We start from the raw sequence: 22,170 nt of genomic DNA, 5'->3' as shown, positions 1-22,170 counted from the left end.
GGTAACGCAAGTGATAATAAGAGTAACTGTGCGTCAGCTATCGTAACTACAAACATTTAAGGAGTAGTCACTGTTGCAACCATAGATCACGACCTGATAGATTGTCCAGTATCTGCAGGCAGCGCCTCCTTTAAGAAAGAAAAAATTTCCCGCAAGCGTATGTCATTTTTGCAAATCACATAATAAGAGAAGCGAAACTTCACATGTCTGTAGTTTTTGCAACATACCATTACGCAAAGTCAACTGGCCGACAAAATATCATACATATTAGTTTCATTATGACTGAGCAAAAAAAGATTTATTCAATTATGTATTAATTTCATCTCTCAAAATAATTATCAGTTCTAAAATCGCTCGTCTTTTAATAAATTTCTGCAAAACATTAGTGGGCGGTAATGTGTTAAATAAAATGTTGAATAAAATCCTTCAATTATATAATTGAAAATTTTACAAAATTTTTAGTTTGAAAACATAGGCTATATTACGGTAGTCTGAAAATTTCTTGTGGATTTTCATATAAGGAATAAACTTTATTAATTTTTAATATTTGTCATTTTGTTCAATAATAAGTTGGCCACTGTTCAGATAATTTCATTATCTCCTCTTTTTGAAAAGAACGAAATAGAACGTAATCCGATGGTGCAATGTGGAAAAGAAGTACTACGAACTACATAAACATGACCATGTTCGATAACATTATAATCGGTGACTTCTAGTCAAGATATTTCGACATTCGATTTTCATAGACTTAGTTTTAAACCAATCCAAAATTGAAGAAAGTTTTGCATTGACCGAAAATATTTTTTCAAAATTTTGAAAATTTTTTTTCAAAATTCTCTGGCATTTATTTGTTTTTTTTTTTTACTTCTTAAATATAATCGTTCTAATTACGAACAATGCGAGTATGGATCATACTTGGTATTTGCTTAGCGATGAGTAATCACAATATTCAATAAACATATAGCCTGGCTTTCACTTCGATATTTACCATAAACGCTTAGCCCGGCTTAATCACATAGCAGCTGGCTTGCGACGATAGTCTATGAATTTGTGTCTGCCGTTATAAACTGTTACCAGTTACCGTGGGAACATTAGGTTTTAGCAGATCTCCGCCGATAGAAATTTGATTCGAGAAATTTTTCTTAACAATACTAGTCTACGTTCTATTCATAGGCGAGTTATTTGAAGTTAAGGCTAGTGCCGCTCATTTCTTGCCAAATCCACATAAAGCATTTTATCCCATGAGCAGTTGTGAGAGCTGCCTTGATTACTAGCAATTTTAGAGTAAGCGCAACAACACTTTTACAATTAACAACAATCTTTTGGATGTTTTCCCCCCAAAAGTATTATCTTCCCGCAATACTTCTATATTGATCAGTGTTCTCCAGCGCACAGTAGTACATGTTTGATTATATTGTATCCATTAGTTTTTTAAACACTTGCTTTTAAACACCGTTCTACTCAAGAGACTCATATATCCTGATTTTTACGATACTAATGCTATCTCTTTAAAAAAGTTTCATTTTATTTTATAGTGCCTATATAATAATACATTAGATATTTACAATAATTAATAAGGCAAATAAACTTTATGATCGGCTTGGAACGAATCTTTATGCGCCTATCGTTGACTGAAGAGGAAAAGCTTTCTGTAAATTCTCTTAATTATATCACATATTTAATAGCTGCACGTACAATAGTCCATAGCTAAGATAAAGTGGAAATATTCGTAAGTATAGTTTTATATGATTTAGCATCTTATAGGTAACGATATATAAATTAAATGAAATTTCATCGTATGCAAGTATGACTTTTCGCTAATAGCATGCGAAACCTCGGCAGGATGTCATTAATGATTCTTCAGCATAAACTGGCGAGACTGTAATAAAAATACCTAAGCCGCCAAGTTCCATCTTTTTTTTATTTTAACGGACAGACAAAAAAAAAAATCGACAGACGAATATGATTAGGTAGCTAGCTCTATGCGTTATAAACATTTGACAGATCTAATAGTCATGCCTGTGATGGACATTAGTTTTTATTATATTTTTAATGTGTGTATAACATATTCTCAATTGCTTTCGTTCGTGTCGTACAAATTCCAATAACAAAAACAACTAGATATTTTTTATGAAAAGCAAATTATAGACATGATATGTTGAAAAATTTTATTATTGTTGTAACTAACTGTCGTTAATGAGAAAATAAAAAAAAAAATTCTATAAAAATAATTATAAATCACGATAAATATTTATTCGCACGTGTTAAAAATTGTTTGCATTTTACCCAAATTAACAAATAATTAAAGTTTTTGTTATGATGAAATGAACGCAACGATACCCATCTTATGATCGAAATTTACACGTTTTGCCATCGAATTTATGCTACCCCAAAATAGAGATAGAGAGCAAAAGGAAAATAAATCATTTTTTCCTTCCCATCCACGAAAGAAGTGTTGTGAACAGTTATGCAGAACAACTTATACTGTATAGGTAAAGCTGAAAGATACTGTTTCCACAGGTGGAAATCAATATTTAGAAAACGCTCGTACGATCTACGCTATCTTCTAGAGAAAGCACTAAAACTAATATATACCATCCATCAGGCATATACATATGTATATATGCTGTAAATCGCAATTATCTGGAATATATATATAATATATAAATACAGTTAACCTCCATTTAATGCCGTACTACCAGAAACTCAGATTTAATAGAAACGCTATATGGTATTACATGGAAACCGCGTTGTAAACAGACCGCGTTATAGGAGGATTGTCTGCAAATATCATATTCTAAAGGTCTAAAGGGCGAGGTTAAGCTAGCCTAGCAGTTAGCTTTTGTTATATACGTCACCGCGGCATGGTGGGTATAGCTTTCATTTTGTCAAAACGGTAAACTCAAAATGCGCGTCGACAATGTAAAATCAACTAAGAGCCGCCACGTTTTCAAAAAGCGTAAGATTTAGTATTTTGCTCACGACTCATAGATCCTGTTTTATGATAAAGGCGGAGAGTGCAGAATATTCGACCACAGACGAAAATAATTTCCTTACTTCTTGATAGTTGCATTCAATCAGGACAGACTGAGGTGTTCGTTAGAACACCCTTTGGTTTAGGTTGCTGCTATCATCCCGAGAATCGAAGAAATGAAGATTGTCTAATAAAATTTATTATTTTTCGACAAATCCAACTATCCTTATGCAACTGCAATAGCGTCTAACCCTTGAGTTCCAAATCGAAAAGACGTTATTGACGGCAGTGTGTACCTAATATTTCTCTATACCTATGGATCAAACCGTCGATTGCACTGTAATTCTATACCTGAATATAAAAATAATCGCAAAATGTCCCGAACAACCTTTGCATAGCGCTACTCATCGAGGATAGCTTATATCTCGGATTCGAGAATAAGTTCTCTTACATTTTGCAGCCGTACTTCGTCCTAATAGGCCTCAGTTTATCTCTTCTCCATATGATCGTGAATTTGCTCATGAGTATAGCAGAAATGAATCTTAAGGAAACCAGTGGAACAAGTAGGAGCTCTATTTCTTTATTTCGAAGAAGTTATCCGCACTCATACATTTATGAGGCAAATATTTAATGGAAAGCTTAGACAAAGGGATATGTCTACACAATACTTCTAGTAGCGGATAAGCGGCCTTGAGAACACCTCGTATATGCACTCCCATCCTTCGAACCACTGCCATGTCAATAAGAGGAAGATGTTCAAAGAGTAAACAACGTGTCGCGTTAATTCGCTGACAGGTTAGTGATGGCACTCGCCGCTCTACTGTGTCACTTTTTTTTTTTATATTTTCGCCCAATAATAAAAAAGTACGAGAAGAAGGCCCTCATTTTTATAATTATATTGATAAAATATGTTAACTTATCGAATAATTGGGTCAATAGCCGCACGAATAGCCGAGTAGCTATAAATCGCGACTACTAAGTCAGTATTCGCTGGTTCATATCCCAAGTGCAGTAGAATGAACTTGGGTCGTAACTATAGTGAGTTCTCAGTCGGTAAAGGTGTAAAACTTATCGATTAGCTGCGCCCAACTTTCTAGCTTTTTCTCTTTTCTCTCTTCTTTCTGATTTTCCGCGTATTACGCTGATAGGCTATATGCCCTGAATGATTATATATTATATATATGTACATTGGGAATATCATACGATACGTAACCATAGGACGTTACATTGAAATTTTATTTTAATATAAAATTATTTAGCAAAATTTATTCATTAAAGTTTAATATATAGCTTTAATTTTCTTTAAGCGGGAAGTAGACGAAGAGAATTCGTCTTAGGCCGAATGAAATTTCTGGTTTCTGGTTTTGTCGATATTTTTCTATTATATTATTATATATTGATTGTGAAAGTAATTTATTTAATCTATCTAATAATAAATGCAATAATTTTGTTTGATTTACACTTATTTCCGCTGGATTTTCCATATTTTTTGCTGAGCTATAAAACCGCGCAATGTTTTTTTTTTTTTTTTTAAATTATTAAATCAGTACTTCCTACTTATTAATTTTTTTTAAGCCATTGAGTGTCACGTTGTCATTCACACTTCAGTAATTATTGCTGCTGTTATTTTGAATTTTTTCTTTCTTGTTTGTTGTGCTTTTTTACCCTTTTTAGCCGCATTAACTTTATTTGCCATAATACACATCTTTGTATGGGTTTAGTTCTGTTTAGACTTAATTATTGTTGCTGTTCTTGTTGATAAATGTTATGCTTAAATCTCTCTCTCTCCCTCTCTCTCTCTCTCATTTTCTCCGATCTTTTATTTTCATTTTACTCCAGAAGATTAATTTGTTTGTTTAGCCTTTTCGATTTCTCACATATCGCGCAAAGGAAACGATTTACTCTCAAAGAAAGTAAGGTTAGTTTAGCGCTTTTGAAAACACTAGAAATTCGATTTATCTTAATCGGTTATACTAAACCCTTGTGTTAAGCAATTGCATTTTTAAACCCATAATAGCTTAATAAAAAAAAAGTTTAAGTAACTTGAAGAGTACAAAAAACATAAATGCAATGAGAAGAACAACAACAATTCTTCTATATATATATATATATATATTATTATGAAATATTATCGTAGGCGTTCTTATATTAGCTCTTCAGAAATTTGTTAAAAACTGAAATTTTTTTAAATCTAAGCCTTCTGTTAAACACATAAATATCTACTTGACATTCGCGTGCACTCTGAATCGCTAAAGCGGAAAATTTTAAATATTTCAAGGGATGATTTACGTACAACTTTAAAAAATTGCTATCAAAACAGAATATTTTGGTGAATTTTTGTGCTTATACGTTGTCAAAATTTCTGTAATTTCAGTATGCTCTATGTCGAGTTCTAAATCAAGCTCTTTGCCCGCTGTCCAGCTGTCAAAGTTGATGATCTTTGCACATAAGTGATTTGTGCTCTTTGTGAATGTTTTATGCAAAAACGAACTTCCCACATATGCTCGCAGTGAACTTTTAATTACTTAAGCAAATACACTTGGCACTGGTGCGTGGGTCGAATCTTAATTGGCGGGGTAATGTAGATCCCGACCTTAGGGAGCTAGTAAGCATTTGATTAAATGAAGAAGTGTGGTTATGTGCAGAAAAGCTAATTTACGCTAAACTCTTAGGTCGTCCTAGCAACGACTTTTAAATAGGCGTGTGCTTTATAAATGATAAATTATTGCATAATTTTTAAAGATACAAGCTTTCTGAGTAAAATTTCATTGACAGGAAGATAGATGGACACAGATAAATCCCGTTATAATCTCTAACAATAATGTTTCTTAATCAAGTTAAGTAAATGAGAAGTCTGATCATCAAGTCGGCATGTCTAGGTTCGAATCTGGATTCAATTCAGTTCGGTATAGCTTTTTTTTTTTTATTACACTTGACCTATGACTGTAGCTATAGTGAATGCTCGACTGGCAATGCACTTCCCAGATTGCTACAGCGCGCAGACTATGCCTCTTTCTGCACGCCTCTGTCTTTGACTAAAATACTGTTTATATACATATTTTTTTTGTATATATATATATAAAAAATAAAAAAAAATAAAAATGTATATTTTCGGATGCTATAATCGGAATGATAAGCCCAATTGTATATCGATGAGAATGTTGAAGAATTAATTGCTTTTCGGCGTTTTAATCAACAACTTCTCATTGAACGTTGACGACATTGTTTGCATACCTTCCACTTCTTTCTCTTTTTGCGCTCTTTCGCTCTGTCACTTCCTCAATCTTTGGCTCTCGCATTATGTTGCTGCCACAATAACATGGCATTTCTTGTGTTGTATGTCTTGTTTAATTTAACAATAAAATTTCATGTTCATATAGTCGACATGTCATGCTTTCTGGTTTGTTTATTTAATTTTTCTGGTTTTTAAGTCTCTAACTTATACGTCAGTTGGTCTGCTTGTCTCTTTGTCATGTTGTACTTATTTATTTATTTATTTTTTATTTTTATTTTTTTTTTTTTGCTTGCGTATCTTTCTGACCATATGCGTGGTGGCTATGGAGAGATACATGCGTATATATATATATATATATATGTAGGCTTTCCAAACTTCTTTATTTTTCAGCATCTGTTACTTATGTTCGGAATTTTATGTGTCACTCCTCCGTTGTTATTGTATTTATTATTACTATTGGCATTGCTAGCTTAATGTTGTTGTATATCTCACGAATTCTTTATGAGTCATCATAATTACACGATTAATATTTTGTAATTGGTTTTCCTTTTTTGCTGTCTATATTTACATTGTGATTATGTGTCAATTTTTTTTTTTTTTTGCAATTCAACTCAAAAGCAATATTTATAGAACTCAGAAAAGCTGCGTTATTCAAAATGTCAATAGCTTTAAAATCTTTCCAAATGTATTACTATGGAATATTTAAAGTAATTTTAACATCATTTTCTTGAATATAAAAAAAAAGAAAAAAAAAAAAAAAATGTCATAAAATCTATCTGCGAAGACATTAAATGTAATTTAATATAAATCCAGCCTACAATAACACAAATATCAGAGGAGATTAAATGAGTTGAAAAATTTTAAGCGCGACAGAGTAACAAAAATGTTGACAAACAATGATGACCAAATAAAAAAGCGAAGCTGCCACCACGGCAGTAACAAAGATTTCATTGTTGTGAGAGGCAATGTCGTCTACAAGAAGATCGATGTCCAACACATTAGTGTTGGTGGTGGTAGCATAAAAGCCGTATAATTGTCTACTACACAACAAATCTACAAACCTCTCTTATTCTATGCAGTTTGCGATTGTGCATGTGCGTCAACTTATAAGGGAGCAGCTTTACGAAAGTGATTTATTATCTTATGTGCGGAGGAGATTATAGAGGAGCCTTTAGTCTTGTTTATTCCCGCCCTTCTGTTTTCTCTCTCCTATTCAACTTTAAACAACTCCATAACTTGACTCGTCTCGTCAAAACTTTTAAACCATATATTAGTCACGAGCCCGGCTTAACTAAAGTAAACATAAGCCGACCTTAAAATTGGAGAACAAAAAAAAAAAAAAAAAAAAAAAAAAAAAAAAAAACGAGAAAAAAAGAAAAGCAAAACAAAAAAGCAGAGTGAGATAGTGAAACAGGAGACAGGAAGAGACAAGGAGAGAAAAACACTCATAGTTTTTATTCTCTCTCGCTCTCGCAGTAAGGCTGCGAATACATTTCGTTTAAAATCGAGTTTTACATTTTATGCGCACAGTTGCGATTAAGACGCGAATTGCAGTAGATGTTGATTGTCTTTTGCTCGGGTCGCTCACGGAGATGATACTTGGGTTGCGTTTATGTGCGGGCTTGTGTGCGTTTATATATTTAATGTAAAAAAAAAATTCCAGTAAAAATTATTAGAATTCCGGTGTGTGAAAATTTGTGCCTTTCATTGTTGACAAAACCTAAACTTTGGTAGTGAAAAACATTCAGTATTCGGTTTTTTCATTTCCAAAACAATAAAGCAGCAATAACTCTAATAAATCGTTTGTCACAAATTGTGTGTGCGCGCGCTCCGACAAACAATGTGCAGTAGAAAATGTTTTCGCATGCCTACGTTAGTCATACTCGGTGTCATTTTCACGATCGTATTGGTCTTCATCACCGGCATAACGCTCACCAACAGTATCAATATATCGAATATAGTGAAATTGCGCGAAAAAGTCGCCAGCGATTCGGCGGCGGCGAACAGTCCAAATGCGGCACAAACACGAGCCGCCTTATTCGAACAACAGTATTCAACATTGCAACAACATCATTTATCGCGTAGCGATCTGAATTACATTACCGCCAATCATCCCAAGAATTTGCAGCGTTTTAATTTGCCGACGGGGCCGCCATTATCAACGCAACAACAACAGCAACAACAACAACAGCAGCAGCAGCAGCAGCAGCAAACGTCAATAGCGGCGGCGGTGGCACCAAATAAAATTGTCATTGAAATTGGTATAAGAAATTTTAGTACAAATGCCAACAGAGACGCGGGCCCCTCGCCCTCATCTTCAGCATCGGCAACGGTGGTGGAGCAGGTAGTGGCGCCTTTAAGTGGCGCCATTATCGATGGTAACATTGAGTCAATATCAGTGCCGGCCACCGGTGAATTGCAAAAGCATTTAAATGATTCATTGGCTACAGTTTTTGGAAGAGTAGCCGCGGCGGCACACAATGCTCAAACAAACAATGAAACGTCAACAAATTCAACAACATTAAATTTAATGGCAACATCATCGCCGTCATTGTCATCATTAACATCGACATTAACAAAAAAAACAACAGCAACGACACTAACAACAACAGCAGCAGCAGCAACAGCAACAATAACAACAACAACAAACTCTCCCTTATGGCCATTAAATGCCACTTCGACTACATTAGAATCATTAACAACAACATTGTCAACGACAATATCGACGACATCGTCAACATTAGCCATCAACGAAAACCACAAAAGCTTTTTAAATAATTCCACAAATTCTTGGTTAAAATCAACATTTAACGTGTCTTTCCCAAATCAATTAAGCATCGAGGATCATAATCCGGCCATGATTGATTTTGAAAAGCGCAACTACGTTAAGAAGGTATGTGTGCGTGTGACGTTTGATCGCTACATTTAAAAACTTTTAACATTTTCTTTTCCCCTTTAAGAGTTTTGTTTTGTTTTATTTTTTATTTTTTTCTTTTTCTTATTCTTTCTTTCCATTAATTACTCACTAATGCGGATACTTCTATTATTGCTTTTCATATCTGCCGGCATAGAGTAGATTAACTTTATCATATCGTATGCGCATTTCATAAATGTACGCAACGGAAACATTACAAAACACACACAAAAGTGTTAATATATCCTATATTACTACTATAATGAGACGTACAAGTTTAACATTATAAATATTATATAATTAATCTTCATCTAGTACACATATACATTGTATATCTTTCTATACACATATGAGGGGAATTTTTAAAGTTTTTGGTTATTATACGTAAGTCCTAAGAAATTTATGTTACAAAGTGTAAAAAAAAAGAAAACTTTATAGCATTCATGGGAATAAGAGGCAGCTTTAAATTACTTAAGAACTACTTACTGACGGATGTGGGCAAATTCCATGTTATAAACTCTCAACCAATTAAGAATGTTTTAAAGGAAAAACTCAAGTATATGGGGTTCAGGCCGAGTACTTTGATGCCTACCTTTTTTTCTTTTTTTTTTTTTTTTTTTTTTAAAAAAATAAATAAAAATGTTATTTTATTTTAAAATAGTATGCTGCATGATATATGAATTTCAAAGTGTTTTTTTTAATTCAAAACTCGAGCGATTTAAAGGCATTCAACTTACAGAATTTCAATTACGTTCAAATAAATTGATGCCGTGTAAACGTCAAAGGTGACTTCAGCTGCTTTGTACCGTACAGTTTGTTATATAATTTGTTGTTGATTCCAATTTACAGTCTTTTTGAGGCAAAGTTAAATCTCATTTAAGAATTGAAAACGGCATATGATTTTGAGTTTAACCATTTGAAAATCGTGCAAAGAAACATTCATTCAAATCCCGTATTCGCTCTAAAGTAATATAAGTTCCGATCACCTTATCATTTATATCCATATACCTAATTAATTGGTCATCATCTTTGTATAATCTTCTAACTGAGATACAACTGATCTCAGCTAAATGAAGCAAAATGAATCAACGATCTTCTGATTCTAAATCCTAGATGAACTCAATCCTTCATTGACCGATTATCGTTAATGAACGTGATAATCGTGCAGTGTTATAAATTCGTACGCGATCGTACTTAAACGAGACAACCTTATTTGAATTAATGTATTTTAAATAGTATTATTCTCCAACATGTTCGCCGCAATACGGAAAAAGTCTTTCTCTTACAATGCGTTTCAATATGAATATATATGAATATATTCAGTCACTACTCCTTGAAATAAGCAAAACAAGTTCCACTTTTCTGAGGTAAACTGACTTAGATCATTTGATTAAATGTTTTGGAATTGATGGATTGTTCCCATAAACGACAAAAGCTCACAACAACACAACATATATTAGTACTTCAAATAACTGAGCCGAAGAGTGTGATAAATAACAAGAACAAAAAAAAAAAAAAAAAATCTAAGCTAAACACATGGTAAAATGATTGTTACTTATAGGGTATTAAAAATGGCCAATTTATCTTGAAACGGATCGTGTTAGTTCTCGGAAAAGTTTAATGTTCTGAGTATGTTTTCAAGATTTTAACGACGATTCCGCTAAACCGAGAGACAAACGATCACGATTAAGTGTAGTGCGCTCATTATTCTTATCCCGACTAGATATCGATTACTCAATTTCTGGTGGAGTGCAATTAAATGGATTCCATTTTGTACGCGTTTATACGGCGTCCGATGCGCTCAACACATAAATGTTATAATAAAATCCATCTTAAAAGTAACTTACGGGAAATGGAGCAAATTGGAAATTTCTACGTCAACAAGTGATCGGAATAAATTTTACACTAAGTTGTTAAAGGTTCTTGATATATTGTGTGCTTCCGCTTAGTTGGTGACTTATTCATACAACTATTTTGAAATGTTCATTGTTTCAAGTTTTTTTTTTTTTTTTTTCAATCTTTTCTCTCTATTGTCTGGATTATGCTCGTTTTCAAGCTGGACTGGAGAATCAAACTAAGTGTGAGCTATGCACCTTCGAAATTCCTAATATAAGTTGCATGCGTACTTAAACGAAATTGAGTTCAAATGTTATATCATAAATAAGTTATACGTATGAACTTGAATTCAAATTTATTATTACTAATATGAAGGTATCATGTGGTTGCGGTTAAACCGTTTTTAAATGTCCAGACGCATTTTGGCATTATGACCCGTTATTTGTCGTAAGAGAAAAACCATCCGTTTTCTTATCATAGTTCTTGTGACTGTACATCAAATTTCGGGGTGATAAGCGCGATGCCACAAAAATCTCAAACAAATAAGTAAATATCGTATGGTGGGCCTATACCACCACCCTATCATCTTCGGCTTCATGCAGTTATCCGTACGATGACTTTGCAAAATAAAGCATTATATGAGAAGTGGTCGAAAAAGCGATCCGATCTCAATCATTTTCAATAGGGTACTTGGTCTAAAACACGTCAGTGCACCGAACGTAATCAAAATATGTCAAAAATTGTGGCCAATTGGTTGAACTAAAGAGGACAAGACAGAAAACAGATAGATGGGCAGACGGACAGACAAACTTAAAATCAAAATTACTTTCGGAAGCGAGCGGTATAATAAAAGGTAGGCCGATTGCAAATCTTTTCAGTTGGTGCATACTTCAGCAGAAACTTAATACAACCTCGTACCGCAAGTAGTGTAGGGTATGAAAATAGCCTTGCAATCCGTCGCATCTAGCTGACGTAGCTCGGAATGCAGTCCGCATTTAGACCGTATTTGAGATCTCCACATTTCGTTCTTTCCTCTTTCTCGTTTTGATATCTTAGTTTTTTCATTTATCGCGACTCAGACTCTTCAGAGCACGGTCAGCATATAATAAAATCCTGAAAATTATGAAAACAATTGTAATTGGTCTTAAAAAGCCCTCAATATCTGTAGTTCGTCAAAATAGTTTACTCTTCAAAATGAGTAAAAGTTTTAATACTACGAGAAATGTTGCAGGTGCTACGAACAATTTCTGCCTTCGTCTTCCCGCGCATGCAAAGAGAATAAAATTTAATTATTTGCTGTGAAACTCCAAATTAACTAAAATGCGCAATCAATATCTTCGAAACAAATTACGTGCATCGAAACTGAGCGTAACTCCTGCATTCATACTTAAATTCTGATCTATTAAATTGCAATAATAAATTTAAATAAATGTCGTAAAGAAAAAAAAAAAAAAAAAAATTTATTTATTCTCACATTATTCACATACTAATCGCTTAGATAAAGCTTCCAGTTATATTGCATGACTAGATGATGAATCCTGGAAATGCTTTCCTTGTCTACAATCGATCTTTGATTTTTTAAACACAATTTTTTACGCTTGCTTTCAAAACTATTACATAATTAAATCATTTGAATATTTTTGAAGAGATATTAATTACTCGCTGTGGTTACGTTTATATAACTGAGCTCTGAGGTGGAATTTTGAAATTGAACTTTTAATTATATTATTATCCCCAAACCAAGATTACATGAATAACATTCCTTAACGGTATTCCTTCACAATTTTTCACTATATACTCTTTAGGAATTTTCGTACTTGATTTTTTCATATTCTCTTCATATCAGTTATATTCCTTTGCACTTACTCGTTTAACTTTGCACATTAATTCTCAAAACTTTTTTCTATCATTATCAGGGCTTACATAATGTATACATGTATATATCAGGACCGCAAATATTTTTTGCTCACAACTTGATTAGTGCCGAAGCGCTTGCATATGTGCTGGCTTTGCGATTAATTGATTGATACGAAAATCAAATAAGGAGCTTAACGTTACGGATTACTTTGAGAAGGATTATGAAACAATCTTAACACTTACTTAGTTCACAGAGCTTTATTGACTCTTTGGAACATAATAAATAGTTTCACTTTTATTCGGAAATATATTGAAATATTATTTTTTAGCTGCTAAAAATAAACTCAATTTTCACTTTCACAAGAGTAAAGATTAGCGCCGAGTAAGTAAGAAACGCCACTGACAAGTCTGTATTCAGTGCGGCAGACTTGACTTTGGCCGTAACTACAGTAAGTGTTCAGTCGGTAAACACGTAATAGTAACCGATTGGGCAGACAGATACACTAGGCCGCTGCCACCTCGCCATGCCATAACCTTTCTTCGCTTCTGTTTCTTTCTGACCGTCACCATGTTACACGGACCATGGCGACACTCCCTTGATTGATTTAGCATTTAAAAAAAAATGCTTTTTTTTTTTTTTACTTCCCGTAAACATATATGTCTTCGCATAGTTCTATAAGAAAACTTGGCACATACATAGCGAAAATCAAGCGAGTTTACAATGATAAGCTTTGAAAATAGCGGATCGATCAATGTTGAGGCTCTATGCGATGTCAATAATCCTTGAATTTCGATCGGAATCGATAAACATTGAAAGAAACTGTGCGAATGTCAAGAATATTGTTATATCGTTATGGCATCTTTTCATTTAAGCCCTTTCCCTCTTATAATGCGTACATGCTTTAGTGAACTTGCGTGCGTTTTATGTAAAGAACGTATATTTTTCTTCGCTTCAAGGAAAATTACTTACGCTGTCTGTAAATCGTAGATGCCAATAAAGAATCTTTAAAGAAAACTTCGGCGCAAGTTTTAAATTCCAATTGATCGGCCGCACCGATCGTGAATTTATACTAATTACGTGATTACTGGGTCTCGAAAATATTTATACGAAATTTTAATTCCCTTTTTTTCTACATGTCCTTAGTTATGCAGTTACTTGCCTATTTGGAATGTACCTACCTGTTCCTCTGTTGGAAACTGAAAGCCGTGTAGTTTTTCGTTCGCAATTTTCGTTTATGTATATGTTGCATGTTCGCCATCAATTAAGCGTTACATGCATTAATCTTCATATAGAACGATTGACTTTTATCTTTTATCCTACTCACCGATATCTGTATTCTAAATGAATTCAAATTGCTGCGGCTCGGTTCGGTAAGAGACATATAGGATATAGAATAAAGCCGAAAGGTGTGAAAGGTTATATTTAACTATTACTAGCAAAGCCAAAAATTTTATTATTATTATTATTATTTTTTTTTTTTTGGACAGAACTCGGTTAAGCCATTAACAGAATTCTGTTAATCGAAGTCTCGGAAGGATTTAAGTCAACATGTACTTAGAATAGAACTTTTTGTGAATTTTTTTTTTGCAAAATATTATAAACAAAAGATGTATTTATATAAATTAATTAGTATTTGACAGGAAAACATTTTTACACTATGTTATAAACGCGGTTGATAAAGCGAAAGTTTGCTTAGCTGTTGTGGGCAAACCATGCAATGTGTGAAAAAATGAAATAAATACGGAGTGAATCCTCTACAAATAGCTTTTTCAACGATGTGCAAATTATATCATGTTTTGCTCGGAGAATTTGAAAATTTGTCGGACTTTGAATATTATCGTACTTAATACAGGCTAATATGTAAGCAAAGCTGGAAAGGGTACTATGGCCTGATTTTTTTTTTTTTTTTTTTTTTTATTTTCGCAAAAAAAAAAAGTGTTTGTATTTTATAATAATGTTTATCAAGTGGTAAATGCACGTGATAAATAAATTAGATATATGGAAGGATTTGCGTGAAAAATAAAAATTAGCAAATCGCATCGTTTGCTGCACTTTATGTAATTTATATACAATATTTTGAGTGCTGTCAATGTAAATTATAATTGTAAACGAAACGGATGTAATAAAAAAACATAGCCGACATTATAATAACAACATCTCAGGCGAAGATTAATAACGTTAATAACGTGGTCAAGAGGGGATGGCAAGGGGAAGATAAGGGGAGTGGCGGTCAAGCTGATAAAGACGACAGAGACGAACGAATGCCCGTTTATTGGATTTTGGTTGCTATTACAATACATATATATATATTCTAGCAACGGTAAACACAGTAAACAGCGGTATATTATTCGCTATTATTTTATACGTTTTTTTCTCTTCTTCTTCTTCTTATATATATAACTTTTTTTATTCTCTTACTTTTGAAAAACTATATGAAAAGAACAAAATATCTATATAAAAGGAGTAACATAAAATAGCTACGATTGTCGTTGCTTGATACCTTTTTCGTACTTTTTCATAAGTTTAGAGCAAAACTCAAATTTTGTTAGGAAGGCATGGTTTTCCCACAATAGCTAAGCAAACCTTCGCTTTATCAATCTCGTTTGTAGCATAGTCTTGCATAGTGTGAAAGTATTTTCTTTCCAAATATTAATTCATTTACATAAAAACATGTTTTGTTTATAATATTTATTTTGTAAAAAAAAAAAATTCTTGATAAGTTCTATTCCAACTATATTTTGATTTAAATTCCTCCTACAGTTCCTTTAACGAAATTCTGTTAGCAGAGTTTAACAGAGCTCTGTTCAAAAGTATTGGTTTCGATCTTTGCTAGTTCTATTTTCAATATAATTTCATATCCTTATGAAACCGTGCTATCGTCATTTGAAAGCAGTGCCTTTACTGAATTGTTCGATCGAATCGAACCGAATAGAAGTGCTTATCGTGGCCAGGGGAGGTAATTACAACAACCTCGTATTAATTAATGTTTTTTTTGTACCAATGTTGTTGTTTTATTATCTCTTGCGATCTGCTCAAAATCGTGAAAAGAATGCTAACTGAGACGTGCGATTTTGAGTATTTCTATTGTGTTATTAATAGTGTCATGATATTGAACGTCAAGGGTTGTGTTTTTCAATAGCTAACAGCGTGGACTTTAATTTAATTTAAGATATGTTTATTTACCATCGTAGTGAAAATGTAAGGCTTATGCGATTTTTTTGCTCTCGAGTGTAAAATCTTAGAGCTTTGACGAGGTGCTGTTATGTGTGAAAAAAAATAAAAATAAAATAAATAAATAAAAGACTGTGGTGCTCTTCTTGATTAATTCAAAAGATAAAGCGGCGGAATCTTTACCAGTGATGAACAGGGCATGCGCTACGATATTCAAAGCCTTCATCAAAAATATGCGAAGGAATAGCATCGACGATAAGACTGAATATCCTTGATTGCAACTAGGCGCGGTGTACTAAAGTTTATTTCAAACAAATGAGACAATCCCTAAGGAGTTCTATGTCCAAAAAATTGCAAAATGCGCCAAAAATGGGCGTGATATGTACCATATGTGTAAGTAGTGATCTCGTAAGTTTTGCACAGTGTGCACAGAAACAAGGAAAACAAGCTTAGCAAATGCTTATAGTTCTCAGCTGGAATTTTTATAACTTTGTTTTGGAGGCGATAATGGAAATCATGTTTTTAATCAATTCAGAAGGGCATAAAGAAAAACTTGCCAAAGGACTATGAGACCGGCCATACATTAAATTAGGCATATAAAATAAATTTTAATGAACAAATTATTTTATCTTTAATAATTCCGGATAGTTTTTACACACGACCTATGTACCTATATACACGATCATCGCACTTGCAAGCGATACAATGCGCTTACTGCACTTAATTTTTACTAACTAATTTTCATTCTTCGACGTGATATTATTAAATAGTTTTCGAAAGAAATTTTCGTCTTTTCCTTTCTTTCAAATCGCTTGAATTATTTATTATTATTCGTAATGTGACTTGCAAATGCATATATAGACAAGTTTTAACCTCCGACCAGCACTTAAAGTAATAGAATCGAATTTATTATTTAACAGTGGTCTCTTATGTACTTAACTGCCCTCTTTTATGATAATCGGTGAATGTCTTTGCTAGTTAAACTCGAATATAAATTCACACCCTTTACTTTTCAGCATGCATGCATGTATCGCTATTTGTTGTTGTTGTTGTTGTTTTTTATTTTTTTTAATTTTTATTTTTATTTCTTATATTTTGATGCAATCGCATTTTGTTTTGTAGTTTCGTTTCCATGAATATTCATTGAATGAATTATGAGCGCGATTAAATCGCGTATTGTAAAATAATTTTGAAATTTATTATATGCGAAGTTCACGTATACACACATATATGTAAGAATGTTTTCATTATTGTTACTGTTATTGTCGAAGTGTTGATTTCAATTTATGATTTCTCAACCGTTATCCAGAGCAGGAAGGGGTAATATTTTTTGATTCCTTTTTAACTTTACTTGCTTTCATTAACACTTTCCGATTACTATATAATAATGAAAGGTATCCCGAAATAATCGGTTATAGTAGTTTTTTAATAAAATGTATTTCTTATAACATCTTCACCTTCTTGCTACTCTGTATAAGTCATTCATGAATCTTTCTAATCTATTGACATAATTCATTGAAATGTTTATTATGTTAAGTAAGCACGTGGCCTTTGCGGCCCATTTATATCGTTTCGGTTACTAATTAATTTTTCAAGTAATAATTGCTTGATTTTAGATGGCATTGTTTTTAATAACCACATATCTTCCGCTTCCATTTGAAGTCATAAGACTTTTAAATTCATTCTAATATAATATTGAAGATATCAGTTCATTTTGGGATACCCTATAGATGTATTTTACAAAAATTTAAGACAATATCACCTTTTTGAATGTATAAAGATATACGTAAGACTGCTGCTTATTCAAGTGATAACTGTTTATCTTCAAGAAAAAAAAAAAAAAAAAAAAAATATGTGCATTTCTTGAAGAAGAAAACTGTTTGTTGGAAGAGTTGGGTTTTCTTAAAACGGACAAAGAAGAAAATTACCATTATTTTGTGTTTAGCATTAACGGGGCGCTAAAGCATACGAAACAATCTCTAACAACGCATCAGAGCCCTAAGGGTTTTCATATTTAACATGTTCGGCTTAAATGAAGATCATATCTTTAAGGGATAAACATTTCAGAATTTAGTACGATAAGTTTACAAAAAAATTTAATACATTTTCTTTTTTTTCTTTTTTTTTTTTAAGTCTATAATTTTCTCTTTTCTTCCCCAACCCGTCAATTTGGTAAATTAAAAACGAATATGGTACGACACTTTACCGCACTTATGCTTATTATATGGTAAAAGTATAAAAAACATTTCTTTCATAAAGTAGAAGAAAAAAAAAAAAAAGAAGAAGAAGAAAAAAAAAAACGCAAAAAAGAAGTTTTCGGCCTAAAACGAATTTTTCTGTTACTTGCTACATTTATATTATTATTTATCGGTAAATAAGGTTTTCCATCAAGCTCGCCTTTTATTAAATATGTGGGATAACATTTTCTTGATTGCATTTCGGATAGTTGGATTTTTCAAAAATTGCAATTTGTATCATTAATCCATCCATTATGAGAAATAACGGTTATATTGTTGCTGCTCAAAAAGATGTTTAGATGAAAATGGTTATCCCTCACAATTGCGACTTCCCTGCATTGCTTAACGCGAGCCGATCCTATAACGCGAAACATACACTCAACTCGACTGAGCACACTTGTTGCATTGTGCACACTTGTAAGGATATCTGTTTAAACAAATAACTCCTTGTCGCGTCTAATGATCTTTCACACAAATAGTGTGCACAGAAAAGCCAAACGCGTTTCATGAACCGTTTTCCTAGTGTCTTCGTAACTGACTAGAATATCACAATTAATTAATTAATTTAAAAAAAAATGTAAATTTTTCTTTAATAGCATCGTGCATAAAACTTTGTTTTCAGTAACTCAATCCTTGTCCTAGAGTTCATCCCAGAGATGGCTGTTATGTAATTGATAAATTCAAATTATATCAATCGGCGATTGCAACCCTGCACTAATGCACTTAATATGTATTCAAATTCAATGATCTGCTTGTCGCGACGACAAACCTAATGCTGAAATGTGATCACCGACCACGAATTCCATTGGGTTTGCAAAAGCTGCGTAGGGATAATAAATAAATAGAAGAATTTGCCAAAATCGCAATTGGAATTGGAAGAAATGTTACGACATAAGATTAAGCGAAATGGTCAAATAATTTAATCATCCTCCCCTTTTCCGAACTCTACTCTTATCTTGTATTAATTTCCCCCTGCCTTTTTTTCTTATAAACGTTATTAATAGCTTTTTCAATCGATTGGAAAACTGTTGCGTGTTCAGGCTATCAGGCGATTCTATCTAAACTACAGAATTGATATCTGAATACACAGTCATAATTTTTGCGAATGTCTTCCTAGGGCCATTAACTACGAATGTATCATTCGAACTTCTGAATTTTTAGGGTGACAGTTGTTCGTGGTAGACCCAAATTTTATACAGAGAGCACAACATTGTTAGCACTCTTTTGTTTTTTTTCTTCGCTACATCAGACACACAATATGTGCACCCGTTGGTATTGTTGACGGGATCAACCTATTCGCTATAACTCACGCATTTAATGCTTATAGCGATATTTGATTATAAGATAGAACGAAACTCGTATATTGCGATAAAAGAAATTGCGAAACATTCGGGATCCGAAAGTTTATTTTTGGAATATAGATAATAATACTTCTTAAGTATTGCATAAGTATTACGCTTTTCTAGCATTTGTTTCCCCGTTGCTATTACGAAGTGGACCGAAAGACAAGGGAAAGGAAACGATTTTAAGATTGTAAATCCACTGTCAAAAGGCGAATACAAACAATTGACGATAAATTTTATAAACTTCGTATGATGCGTATAAGAAGTGAAAACCAATAGCTATAAGAAGGATAATAATGCGCAAACATATTACAACGCAACTGTATTTTTATAAAATATTTTAAATAATTAAATGTTTTTTTGTCCGTTTATTTAAAGGCAAAAATGAGTCTTTTGCATTTTTTTTGTATAAATTATAAAATAATATTCATTCACTTTGTTATTTGAAAATTTACGTTTGCTCTCATACCTTTTATCGTTTGTTGATTCTTTTTTTTTTTTTTTTTTAACACGTATATCACAATATAATAAATTTTTACATATATTTATTACACATATTTTTTCCTCTCTTAATCGTGCATATATGTAAAATTATTCATATAGATACGTATATATATATATATATATATATATGCATACGCATATTTATACGCATACATGCTCACATATTATTTTCTTGTTCTCGCCAGTTATGTTTTACATTGGTAACAACAATCATTTATTGTGCCATGTTGTTCTTGTTCTTGTTGCTGTTATTGTTGTTATACTTAAAACTGTGTTTATTAGCCTTTGTGTGGTATTATTAACATAAACAGGAATTTCTGTTACCGGTGCTGTTCCTCTGTTTTCACTTTTTTTTTTTGCTTTTGTTTTTTTGTTTTTTTTTTGTTTTTTTTTTTAACTTAACTTCTTTTGCTTCTTCTTCGGTAATATATTTTGATGATCTGCTGCGCTAGTGTTAGTTTCAGCAGCGTACTCTTTCTTTAAATGACTTCAGTAGTTGTTGTTTTTATGATATGTGTTTCACTTAAAATAACATATTTTTCGTTAAATATATATTAAGTTCATTAGGGGACGCCTTGAATATCTAAAAGGTGGAATTCATAGTTTATTTTGTTATTGCTGTTTATTTTGTTCTTGTCTTTCTTTCTCCATTGAATATGAACGTTAATTATAACCAATTTTCTACTTTAAATAAGTGTATTAAGGCATATTAAAATTCAAAGAGCAGGTGCACTTAATGCCTAATCTCATAAAAGATCTTGGAAATATTTCAAACTGTTTCTAAGCTTACATGAATCTATACCAATATAAAGCTTTTTTTTTTTTTTTTTTTTTCAAAGCCTACCGAAGTTTAACAATGTCTTAGAAAGCATAGCGAACAGCCTTCTTTTCTAATCTTGAAAACTGATTTAAGCAAAAAAGTAACATTTATTAACGGCTATTTTACGGCAGTAAGTTCTAGTTCACGACCATTAAAATCGTTTCCGTAAGCGAACATTTAAACTTTTAAGTGGCGAGTGGCAAGTGGCAAGTGGCAAGTGGCAAGTGGAAGGAGTGAAAAGAATACGTGAATCTTGGCGAATCATTAGAAATAATGCTGACTTATTGATTGCGAGCATTTCTCCGAACCCGAGTAAACAGAATATTTTCATTTCTATAATCGCAAATTTTTTACTTGGCTTTTTTATTGGTCCGTTAATTAGCAAAATTCTTGCCTTTAACCTATGCAACAATACAAAGTTGTACATGGGGTGCAACAGGCGACTGTTTCGTGTGCAATTAATTGAGGCTGACGACTTTAATGAACTGTACATATTTTTTTTTTTGGGTGAAACTAAAAAAACCGTAGCAGCCAGTGGTAACTGTGATCGCTCAATTGGAAGAATTAAATGTCTGCGACATGCGGTTCGTTCACGGCATCGCAACATACGGCACAGAAAGTGAGCAAAATTCGAATCATTTAAGAAGCAGCTCTCAACTAGTGAAATATTCAATATTTAATGTTGCTTACCATGTTTTGTTCATATTCCTCTACAGAATGTTGGACTTTTTAACAATTTTATTCATTGGTAATGTGTAGAGATAAGATATTTCGAAAGGTATATGTAAATATAAATATTCTTTATTCGCATGAGATTCCGTCTCGATTGCATCATATATCAATTAACTATTGATAACGTATTGCCTGAGTCTCGAACTACATCACGTACTTTAGGATTATAACCCAAAAGAATGTAAGGAAACAAATTTTTTTCTATGGAAAGTTTTATTATCGTAAACAATGAGAGTGTTTGCTAGCACGCTGGCACACAAACAATATACATATTATATATAGTTAAATTCATTTCAGCTATTCATGTTGATCAAGAGTTTTTATCCGTAATGAGATTTCTATCTGGAAAAGCTGACAAGCCACTATGATGTATTTAGAGAGTAATGATGTTACCTTGTGGTCTCGAACTTTTCGCTCATTTTCAATTGTCTTACACATGGGGATGGCTAAAGATGTTAATAACTTTTTCAAGAAAAGAGAGAGAGAGAAAGAGAGAGAAAGAGAGAAAGAGAGAAAGAGAGAAAGAGAGAAAGAGAGAAAGAGAGA

At 32.6% G+C, this 22,170-nt stretch overlaps 1 protein-coding gene across 1 annotated transcript in view; it reads left to right on the top strand.

The window, feature by feature from the left end:
• Positions 1 to 22,170, top strand: part of LOC119634162 (probable serine/threonine-protein kinase mkcB) — a 43,390-nt gene that overhangs the window by 10,417 nt on the left and 10,803 nt on the right. The window contains exon 2 of the mRNA XM_038028147.1: positions 6,828 to 9,102. Within this exon, the coding sequence (XP_037884075.1) occupies positions 8,050 to 9,102 (1,053 nt within the window). The 5' untranslated portion in view covers positions 6,828 to 8,049. The remainder of the gene's footprint in view (positions 1 to 6,827; positions 9,103 to 22,170) is intronic.

This window comes from Glossina fuscipes, unplaced genomic scaffold (assembly GCF_014805625.2).
Source record: "Glossina fuscipes isolate IAEA_lab_2018 unplaced genomic scaffold, Yale_Gfus_2 0, whole genome shotgun sequence".
NCBI lineage: Eukaryota > Metazoa > Arthropoda > Insecta > Diptera > Glossinidae > Glossina > Glossina fuscipes.
This window is presented reverse-complemented; position numbering and strand designations above follow the sequence as displayed.